Source organism: Lactuca serriola, chromosome 3, assembly GCF_051521515.1.
Source record: "Lactuca serriola cultivar US96UC23 chromosome 3, Lser_US96UC23_V15, whole genome shotgun sequence".
In the NCBI taxonomy this organism is placed as follows: domain Eukaryota; kingdom Viridiplantae; phylum Streptophyta; class Magnoliopsida; order Asterales; family Asteraceae; genus Lactuca; species Lactuca serriola.
Window position 1 is genome coordinate 301,784,051 of NC_136410.1, and position 12,112 is coordinate 301,796,162.

The 12,112-nt window shown below is 37.3% G+C and overlaps 1 protein-coding gene across 1 annotated transcript; it reads right to left on the reverse strand.

Moving 5' to 3' along the window:
- Nucleotides 1-7,516: 7,516 nt before the first annotated feature.
- LOC145096318 (putative ripening-related protein 2) lies at nucleotides 7,517-7,966 on the reverse strand. The gene has a single exon (XM_079034065.1). It carries the CDS (start codon nucleotides 7,964-7,966, stop codon nucleotides 7,517-7,519), a length of 450 nt encoding a protein of 149 aa, XP_078890191.1.
- Between the last annotated feature and the right edge of the window lie 4,146 nt (nucleotides 7,967-12,112).

Here is a 12,112-nt window from a genome sequence, read left to right on the forward strand (position 1 = left end):
GGTTTGAGGTGGGGTCGGGCCTGTGTAGCTCTTGATGGGTGGGACCTGTGGGTGTGGCCTGATCCATGGTGTAGTTTGGGTGGGACCCGTAGGTGAGGCCTGTATGTATATGGCAATGCAGGTGAGACCTAATAGAGACCGTTAGGTCGAGGAATTGGACCTTGGTTTGTAGGATTGAGTATGGAGTCAGTAAGTGGATGCCTAGCCTAGGTTAGCCTTGTCTTTTGGAATCTTGGGAAGCTGGTGGTTGGACCAGGTGAGATTTTGGTAGTCTTAGCAATGGTTTGGGGATCATTATATCCCAGTTTGGTGAGGGATTCCGTGAATCAGAAGATTTCGGGTGAAATGCAAGTGTAGATCCTTGGATATTGGGTTATGAGTTATGTACCAAGTTGATTCTTGGTAAGGAATCGCGTTGGGAATCGTGAGTGCTTATGCACAAGGTCTTCATTTCAGTAGGATATAAATTAAGGAATCTATATGCCAAGGGTATCACTTGAAGGGTTCAAGGTTTAAGGACGTTCTCACTTTTGATGGTAGATCAGGCTCTTATGATTGTGTTTTGGATTGGTTCTACCTGTGTGGAGGTCAAGCAACTATGGAATTTCAGGATCTTTGCAATGGTGTGTTGGTTCAGCAGTTAAAGGAAGCAATATCTTGCTCAACACTAGAAGGATTATCTCCCAGTTTGTCTCACGTTGTTCATTATATTCATGGAATTGTTATCATCTCGATGAGCCTTCTCTTGAAGGACTATCTAATCCATTTGGTCAAGTGAAAGGTTGTTGGCAGCAGCGTATGGTCTGTGATTTTGTTTTCTAGTGAGAACCTTAGGTAATCGGAAGTTGAATAGTCAGTTTGGAAGACTAGTGGAATGGAATTAGCAATGGTTCAGTATGGGCGGTTTGTCAGGGAGTCAGACCAATTCAAGATTTCAGATTTCAAGTTGAGTAGATGTGGTTATTCTGTAGGGCATTATTTTAGGTCGGGGAAGGATTCATTCATCATCGGGTTTGGAAAGTTCTGCAAAAGTTGGGTTCGTTTGCCTTAGGAGGGTCGTTATATGCTCGGGTTTGTGGTTGTGATGCTCAGGGTGTCCAACATGCCTGGGATGGCAAGAAATGATTTCGAGAATGAAATCTAATTTAAGTGGGGGAGAGTTGTAGAACTTTTCTCATTGGTGTTCTTTCCGATTTATAACTTGAGGGGGTGAATTGTTTTTCAATTTAGTCCTTGGGGTTAGTACGCGGAGTGTACCAATGGGTAAGCTTAGCGTACTTGTTGAGAAGCTAGTATGCCGCGCCTACCACATGGTAAACTTAGCGTACTAAGTGGGGTTAATCATGGATCCGAGGCCTTGTACGCTGGGCATAAGAGGGGTATGCTGGGTGTACAAGGGGTTTATTGAAACCCTAATTTTGGGGTGTTGCACCCTATTTAAGCTCCTTAAGTTCCATGGGTTGACCTCTTTATCAGCCTCCATTATCCTAAAACCCTAATCTCGAACCTTAATAGCATATTTGAGTGTTCTTTAGCCTTCGACTTGATTTTTATTGGTTTATGCTCCGTGAAGCGAAAGAAGAAGTTGGAAGATTCGTTCACTGGAAGGAAGCTTAGAGATCCATATTTACCTCCATATTATGGTGACTTTTGAGGTATAAAGTCCAAACTTTGATCCTTGTATGATTAGATCTCTTCATGTCATGGTTTTTATGCTTTTGGTCTCTTTTGGGTTAGTTTGATGAGTTATGTCATTTATGGGGTTTATCCTTTTAGATTTGGACATATTTTCAATTCCTTAAGCTTAAAGGTCAAATCTTTATGGTGTTTATGCTATAATACATGCATTAAGTCATCTATTAGGTCATTTTGAGCTTTAAGATATTCATTAAGCCATGCATGCACGCAAAGTTCGCAACTTTACATGGTAAACCATGTTAAGGAAGTCATATATGAGTTTGGGTTGAGGTCTTAATCAATTAAGAGCTGTAAAAGTGAAGGTTGGCCAAAATGGGGGAGTATGTTGGGTGTATAAGCAGGTACACTTAACGTACAAGTCCTAAAGCGAATACGTTACGCGTACGTGCTGAGTACGGCCCACATACTCAGCCACGTTGGGCTTCGGTGTTGTGAGCTTCTCGGTGTTGGGCTTGGTTGGGTTTGTGATATCTTGGGCCTTGTTGGGCCATCATGATTCTCTTGTTGGGTTGTTAGAATTTTATTAGACTCCTTGGTTGTAGGCCCATAAAAGGGATTTGGGCCCAATTTGGAAAGTTAGGCCATATTGGGATTTGAATGATTATTTTGGAATTTGGGCTTTTGGTCAATTGGAGTGGGCCAAGTTATGGAAAGCGTAAAAATGTCTTTTACCCTAGTTTAGAATCTCAGTGTAAGCCAGAATCTAATTATTGATTGGATGATTATTTTGGTGGTTGCCAACGCGACGATTTTAGCGGGCCAATAGACAGAGATTCTTTATATGAGATTTGGTAGTGTGAGGTGAGTCTTCCCACCATATCCATGGGTCGAAGGCACCAATGCCAACCCATTACTTGTTATGTGGAATGCTAGTTGTCTTTGTGATACTTGCTTGTAAGACCCCGAGGGTAGCCTGTGGTATTTATATGGAAGATCATGGGGGTAGCCTATGACACTTAGATGTCAGGCTATGGGGGAAACTCATGACATTTCAAGGAGAGGCTATGGGTGTAGTCCATGACACTTGGATGTCATACCATGGGGGTAGCCTAGGACACTTTAGGGAAAATACCATGGGGGTAATCTGTGGCAAATGTATGTATGGTATGTGATATTTTAGGGAACTCACTAACCTTTGTGCTTACGATTTTTAGTTTATGTTTCAGGTACTTTTGGTTTCAAAGGGAAGAGCTCGGGATGATTGCAGAGCACACATCATTCGATTCCACATTTTGTGATTTACTCTAATAACGATGATGTATTGATAAAATTTAATTACTTTGGTTTTATGACAATGATATGGTTTAGGGTTTTATTAATTTAAAATTGAAAAAAAATTCGAGTCTTAATTTTTGGGACGTTACATAATGATAGTCATTTTAATGAGTTTCAGTTTTTTTTTTTTTTTTTTTTTTTTTTTTTTTGGGGGGGGGGGGGCTCCATAAAGAGGATCATTTGTGTCCATTTCTATTTAATAATTATGATGTCGTTCGTCCATATTTTGTTCGTCCATGATTCGTTCCTGAGAGCCATGAAACATGGAGTTTTCTATGATATAATCTTGGTTCCTTATCCCTAGTTCACATTTCTTATCTCTTTTATTCAGATCATAGAGTTTTTATTGGATAATATTGTGATTCTAGTCACTGTCATGTTGTGTAAGTTCTGCAAATTTTATTGTGTCCGGTCTCAAAATTAATATCCAAAAATATAGAATTTTAGGGTATGAGTGTTAGCTCTGATGATGTTTAGGTTGTGCTGCCATTAAACTTCCTTTTATATTTCAGCGGGTGGTTCTACATTTACATTTTTGGAGTGATGTGGTTCATAAGATTTCTTGGGCATGTTCTCTAAGTGGAAGGTTAAATGTCTTTCCATTGATTGCATGTTAACGTTGTTAAAATCTATGTTAGGCTCCATTGGTACATATTATCTCTTTAAGGCTCTTATTGGCATTTTGTCTAAGTTGGAGTCTTTAAGATGGATTTTTTTATGGTGATAATGCTTAAGAAAAAAAAGTTATTTGGGTGAATTGGGATAATAGAGCCCTTCTATTTAAATGGGTGTGGATATTTTAGACATAGTGGGGTGCTTTATGGGATCAAGGGTTATGGGTCTAGGAGATCGCTTTGGCTTGATATTGTTTCGCCGTTTGTTTTAGTTATATAGTAGCATATTTGATTTTTCCAAAATAAGATTTTCTTTGGTAAAGTTGCCCCAAAGAAATCATTTTTGGGGAAAATACGGGTAGTAGTCAAAAAACGGGGGATATTTTCAAAATGTAGTAAAAAAATTGGATTTCCAGATATAGATATGGATCCGCAGAGGTAGCTACGCAGAATCTACTGTGCCTCCACGGAATGACAAAATCATAAATAAATCAGTGTATTTAAAAAAAAAAAAAAAAAAAAAAAAAACTCAAGATCCATTCTGCGGAGCTACCTCCGACGAATGAACTCATTCCGTGGAGGTAGCTCCGAGGAATGGATCTTCATAAAAAAAATTTACATCGATTCTTCGGGCTTTATATTCATTCCCCGACTAATTATTTTCAAAAAAAAATTATATATGATAATCTTTTCTTGAAAATAATTAGTTGGGGAATGAATACATAATCTTTTCTTGAAAATAATTAGTCGGGGAATGAATATAAACCCCGAAGAACCAATGTGAGAAAAAAAAAATTCTGAAGATTCAATCATTGGCGCTGCCTCCGTGGAATGAGTTCATTCATCGGAGGTAGCTCCGCGGAATTGATATTGACTTTATTTTTAATACCCTGATTTATTTACGATTTTGCCATTCTCCGGAGCTATAGTGGATTCCGCGGAGATACCTCTGCGGAATCCATGTCTATACTTGGAAATGTCCATTTTCATGTCTAAATTTTGAAAATACCTCACATTTTTTACTATTGCTGTTATTTTCCTTTTTTTAATAATATTGTCACGCACGCTTTCATTTGGTGTCAATATAGGTAGCAGGTAGCAGGGGTTGTTTAGTTGGATTCGATGGCTTCAAAATTCCTTGTTAAGTATCATGTAATGTGATTTTTTTTGGTTTTGTTTTCTAGCTTCTTGATAGTTTTGTCTTTTATAAACTTTCTATTGTTCTAAAAAAATTGAATTATTTGTAATGATAGATAAAATCCCGCATGTCCGGATTGATGCAATCACAAAAGTGTTAAATACACGAACTGTTGTGTTCTAGCCACTATTGTTGAAGTGATTTTTATTGAAAAATAAGAAACCTAGGGTGGTAACATTTTCTTATCCTATGTTTGAACGCATTATATGGTATGGTGATATAGCGGTTGATTTAATATAAAATGAGGCTCCAACCTAATTATAAGACATCCCAAAACATATAACTAGAGTGAAACTTTTAGAAAAATGGATTGATTTTCTGTAATTAAGTTGAATGTGAGAGTTGCTCTTGTTATTGTAATTCTATCCCAATATCCAAAACAATCATTTTAGATCCCAACAATTTTCAAATTGCAACAAGAACCATGCCATTAGACTTAACCTAGACTTGCACTAAGCGGCCATAGAGTCGGTCATGGAATGATCTCGTTTTTTTGGTACTGGTCTCACATTGATCCAGTTGGCGTTCGAACAATCTTTTTTTTTTTCAGTATGGAGTCTTTTGGTCTTTTTGTTCGTTTTTTTTTTGTTCAATTTCAAGTTTCTTTTGTTTTAATATTTAGATCCAATAATCCAAAAGAACTGAAATCAGTGTACCAAGCTTTAAATATAAATGTTAAAAAACCCTATAAATAAAAGTATTTATCCATTCTTATTCTAGATTTTTATAAATGAGCATCTTTTATATGGCTTTGCGTTACGCTTTACATGTAAATGGTGGTATACTTAAAAAAAAATAAAATAGGTGCTATACTTCTATATCTAGAAAATAGTATTCTCTTTAATGAATTTCACTTGTTTATTTATTTTTTCTTTTTGGTAAAATAAACTTTCCTAACAAGGGTTTCAGACCAGTTTTTACACACCGATTAATCCGGCTGCATATATGAGACTATACATCATTCCCTGGAGTCACGGTAGACGAACTTTTATGGTCATACGGGTTGAATAGTACTAAGATTTGAACATGAGTTAATACTTATATAAGTTATATTTAAAAAAAAAAACAAACAAAATAGAAGCATATAAACTCATAATTAAGGAAGGAATAGATTAGTTGTCATGAATTGGAGAAGAAGATGACAAATTGATGACAAGGAGATACGGATCTCGGAAAGGGAAGGGGGAGGAGTAAATGGATTTGGTTTGAATATTTTTTTATTTTTTATTTTTTTAATTTAAAAATAAAAAATAAATAAAATAAAACTGAAAAAGAAATTATTATGGATAAAATAGTCATTTATGTCTGTAGGGACGGTTAGAGTGAAATTTTTTTTATTAAGAAACGGTCCGAATTAACTTTAAAAATAAAAACCGAACATGTCTTTTGACAACCGGACAAGGAACCATTCATGTAATTTACTCAATTAAGAAAGATGGGCAAGAAGAAGGCTTATAAATAGGCTTAACATGTTGGATTTCAAAGAAAGCAAACCTAGTGTGGCCGGTTTATACCCGATTCAAAAAGGTTTTAGTGTCGAGTGAAACCTTTTTTCAGTTAAAGACTAGACTAGAGGTGACAAAAATTGACACGGCAAAAAACCCGACACGAACCCGACATGAAATAAACAGGTTTAGGTAAGATATTTCAACCCGTTTAAATAAACGGGTTGATAGGACACGACACGAAAATTAAATGGGTAAGGTTAGGGTTGAGAATTTCAACTCGAATATGACTCGAAAATGACCCGTTTATTTATATGCAAGTATTTTGAATTATTTAAATAAACTAGAGAGATACAAAATCAAAACCATAAGTAAAAGAAAGCCTTCGAATTGAATTGTTTTGTAATGTTGAAATGACTTAGCCATCTAGATCAAGACTTCATTCCAATTTTTCATTCTCTCCCAAACTATCCAGTCTCTTTCACCACTCTCGCATCCTCATGACATTTGTCATCCGCCTCTCCAACTCCCACTCTTTTATTTTTGTCATCTGAACTTGCTATGACTTCATCTATTCTGCCTCAAAACTATTAGTTTTTCCTTTCTGCCTACCTAACTCCTACTCTTTTAACATGCTCAATCTTTTAACCTCACATGACACGACATATTTCGAGCTATAGCCCTAACCCGAAACCCGACACGAACTCGACACAAAAATAAACGGGTTGACATGACACAACACGTTAATTAAATGGGTCGGGTTAGGGTCAAGCACTTTCAATCCGTTTAGTGTTTCGACACGACACGAACCTGACATGACACGAGTGCCACCTCTAGACTAGACGGGTTTTTAAAGGACTCGTTGGGCCCATCTGGACTGAATTTTGGTTGTTTAGGGACCAATCTGGGACTAAGATCGGAACCCACTAAGACTGATCTGAGACTCCCTTGTGACCAGTTGCTCAATAAAACGGAGGACCGATAACGTTTTGAATTGGTTTGGGACCAGCTTGTCCACTGAGACCGGCTCCAGATACTAATTTATGGATCCGCCTTTAGACACCAATAGACACAAATCCCTCTAAACTACATAGACGATAGATTTAAAATGTGGTTTGAATTTATTGAGTAGTTTCACCATTACATAGAATTGAAAATTCCCTATAACAAAGGAAAAGTTTCACCTTGAAATAGCTTTGCTTCACGATCAATTTCATTAATATAGGTCGTCATATCATTAAACCTTGGAAAATATAATGCAAATAACAAATAAAAGTAAGGATTCTTCATATTGGTACAGACCAAGTAATTATGGTTTCCCCCCATTCGCTATGAGGAACCTGAAGGAATACCCAAACGGCTTTAGATGCGACCACAATATTATCAGGACAATCCTTAGAGCCACACTCATCAATCACCATAGCTTTTGCACTTTTATCGTGATAATAAATATCAATATAATCAAAGCACCTTTGCCCGTGATTGTACCATTTCGTTGATAATGCCACTATATATTCACTATTTGAGTGGTACTTCCCATCACATGCTGACGGCGCGCCACCATCTCCACCCTTCTCAAAGCTGCTAATAGTCATAGGTGCCTGTGTAATATTGGCTAAACCAAGAAGTAAGCGTTTGCTTACGTGTTGCTCGGGAGTTACATTTTTGCCCCTCGATTTAGCATTGGTGATAAGTAGAGAAAAGAGAATGAGAACGATAATGCTGGGTTGCGTCATTTTATCTTTAGACTATGTTTGTTATGGTATTTGAATGTCAAGAAAGTGAATATATAGTGAAGTGTTTGTTGTCCAGGACATCGTTAGGTTGATATTTCCGTCAAATTGATGAAAATGCAAGAAAAAAAAAAGATAAAAGTGGAAATTTTTTTTTTTTTCCCTTCAACAGTCGATACTTTGAAAAAAAAAATGCTCGAAACACCATAGTCAAAGGTTGACATTCTCATCAAATTGTTTAAGTACACGGGAAAATCCAAAGGGGAGAACAATGCCAAATTATGACTTTAATTTCTTGTCAAAAGGTTGAAGAAATCGAAGCGATGTCACCGTTTCTACAATTAAAAATATGGTTGATAGCCTCAATAGCAATTCGTTATGCATTTGGCCCGCTTTTATTTAGTTTGTACTAAATAAATATAAATATGTGTTGATAATAAAATACCAGTTTAATAAATTTTATATATATATATATATATATATATATATATATATATATATATATATATATATATATATTATTTGAAATAAGAATAATCTTCATATTAACTTTAAAATAACAATTTATAGACAAAGTTATTATAATATAATTTAAATATTTGAAATATACAATAAAGTTAATATTTATATTTTTAAACAATAACGTCTCAATAGTTTTTATATGTGGGTTGCACATCCAACTAAAAATAAGTTTATTGTTGTACATGACCAACTTTCATTTTATTACACTTTGGCCTCTCAAAAGCTATCTTTAAACCAAGGAAAATGTTAGTTTTAAGAATAATCTTAACCGCCCCGATGATAGACGGAAAATTCGGATCGTTACAAACAACCACTATCAAGATACCAATTATGCACATGTCCATGGCACCAAACAAATTAGATTCTCTTTCTAACCTATTTGGAAATGGGTTTGGTCACAATAGTTTCAGAGACAGAAAAGATATTATAACATTATAAAGGAACACAATTTCATGAGTTTTCTTTATTTATCCATTTTCCAGAATTTAACATTATATTATCACTCCTTTTTGAACATTTTTTTGTGAAGACAATCATGAGCTACTGATTCCTATTTCTACAGTTATAGCACGTTCTAACCCCAACTTCTCTTTTAGGTTTCAAACTATTAAACTAATGTTTTCTTCATTTAGGTTTCCAAAGTTGTTTTATCTTAAAAAAATGATTTGCTTGAAATTTTATTAGCTTTTGGATGACTATTACTTTGATACTGTCCCCAGTGGATGTTGATGTATCAATGTTTGTAGACATTGATACTTCTTAATGAGTATCCACTGATGAATCATGATGCTTATATTTATCCATTGAAACCACAATTTCAAGGTTCTAGAGAATGACATCCAATGTACAACACTTCTCACTATTTAAGATTGGAAACTTATGTAACATTCCGACTCCTAGGTATAATATGTAATTAATTTGCATTCATGATGTCAGAGCAACTCGACGAGTTGGATGCCCCAAATCGTCGAGTAGAGGAGTTAATGGTCGCATGATAGTGGGCTTGACTGAAGGTTTAGGGTTTTCTTTCTTGGATTGTTTCACTTCTTCTCCCCTTGTTTCGGAATTAAGCCTGATTCCGGAACACCTTCCAGTCTTTGAAGCATGGCGAATACGGGCCTGAGCTTTTCGGTGAGATGCGTCTTGACAATGATTGTGATCATCGAGTCATGAGTCTCAATGATGTCTAAAAGCAATGTATTCACGTCTGATATATAGCTTCTCATGACGGCTTTTTCGGATAGCAAATCATTGATTCGTTTCTCAGCATTCTCTAGCTTGATTGTTAAAACTTTCACCTTTTCAGTCTTTACAACGAGAGCATCCATTATCTTACTCTCGGTTGCCAAGTCCTCTTGAAGTTTTGTAATCTTTGATGAAATAGAGGAGTGGAGCTCAGCATTGTCTATTCGAGTTTCTCCTTCTCCGTTTTAAGGGTGGATCAAAGGCTAGAAATCACTTCGTTAGCCTTTGTTGTATTGGACTTGAATGAGTTCTGAAATTTTTCCATAAATGAACGAGCAGCTATAATATCGACTTTTTTGGTCGTTCCGTTGTACACTAAAGAAGAAGCATTGACTGCTTTGTTCATTTTCTCCAGATTAGCAGAGTGTTCTTTTGTAAGGGTCTCGAGGAGGGACTTGATTGCTTCTTGTGAATAGTCTTCACTGGATGGTTCGTTAGATGATTAAAGCAACGAATCCAATTTCTCATTAATTACCTTGAGTTGCCCTCTTGTGATGGGAGCTTCGTCGTCATTTTCTGTCCGAATGTTGAATGGACTGTAGGTGAATCCCAAGAAGTCGTCGTCATCACCACCATAGATCATGTCCGGATGATCCTAACGGAAAGGAGAGATGTGTGGAGTGGAACGACTGACCGAGAAACCCGAAGCTCATGCCCCCGAATCAGATGCGTTGACAGTTACTTGAGTTTCAACAGTAGTGGAGGTGTTGGTAGATGTTAAATCTGTGAAAAGTAGGGTTTGGACTTCTGAAACACCCAATGACATTGTTGGACATCGAGCGATTGAAATTGGAGTGGAAATGGTGGTAGTAGGAGAAAGGACATAAAAGTCTTGGAATAATTTTTCCAGTGATTGGAACAGAAGATGGGATTTCATAAGTTACCTCATGACTCATAGTTGACGGCTCCGAAACCTTTGGTTTCATTGTGAACTTCCTTCTGAATTGGAACCTCCGAAACTGTTTGCGGTTACGAGTCTTCTTGATCACTTGGTGTTGAAGTTTGTATTTTATGAGCCATTTTCTTGACCCACTTTCGTTTCGGTGCTTGTGGAGGTTCCGATGGTTCTGTGTCAGGTTTTCATTTCCCTCCCTTCTTTGGCGATTGAGTTGGTGCAGACGGACCAACGTTCGTACGCTTGTTCTTGCCTGCCTTCTTACGTTTTTCCTCCTCGTCGGGAACTTTTTGCACATATATTACACAAGGGGCGAAAGCCAGAGATGGGTAAACTGCGATAGGCGCACAGTACATCGCTCACTGCAGGAACATCTGCGAGGATGATGTTGGTTTTGTGGAAGATCTAGATCAAAACCATACCAGACCCTTCCAAGACTGGAACCTTGAGTTTGATGATCGCCCTTTCAACGACGATGGTCCAGAAATGAGCACATGATATTTCATTGTGTCGTGTGGTAGAAAGCGTGCTTTATACTAACTGAGACCAGAGAACTACCCGTAATCCAAGTAGATACCAGAGTAAATCCCATGCATCATGGTCATGAAAAACTTTCTCGTGCAGTCCGAGCTAGTAACCCTTTCAGAAAAACTCTTGAAGAGTTGCATGAATAAGCCGTTTCACATCGGCGGCAAGTTTGGCTTCTTGAACTTAGAGATTGTTGCCAATGTTTCCTTGTAGCCCATCTGATAGAACATCTCTAGAAGTGTTGAGTGGGAGACGCTCTCAGGGTCAATTAGATCATGACCCTATGGAAGCCTTAGAAGGTTGTAGAACCTTGATTTTGTTATTTGGGTTTTGTGGTTGTGGATTTGGAAGGAAATCAGTTCTTCCCCTTTTTGATAACTGGCGGTAGAGTAAGCCTTCGAGATATGCACCAGAGGAACAATTTCTGACTTGGTTAGGGAGATAAACAGTGGAGAGTACCTCAAGCATTCGACGACGGGTTATAGAAACCCGTCGTATTTGGCTGGGTCGAGATCCAGAACAAATTTTTGATTGGCCTTGAGGTTGAGGATGCATGACTGTCTTGATTGTTCTTGGACGGAAGGAGTTTCTGGAGAACCTGCCATTGATGCTTGTTGAAGGAGATGAACAGTAGAGATAGAAATTGCTCGAGAATTTGATTTCTATGAAAGCGGTATTGATAATTGAAGCGTCAATTTCCTTTTATACCATGTAGTGGGAGAGAGAAAATCCGTCGTTTGGCACTTCAAAAGCCTAAAAAGGTGTGAGTGACGACTGTTACGTCAGGCGTGTATGTTGGGTGGCGGTAAAGTAGGCGTCAAGTTAGGAGCCGTTTCAAATTCCATGCCCCCAAATTTCAAATCTTATCTTCTCGAATCGTCCTTTCAGATTCTGACTTTTGCAACCGCATACATTTGCAATTGATCACCATTTATAATGCTCCGAACCTGAAAGTAACC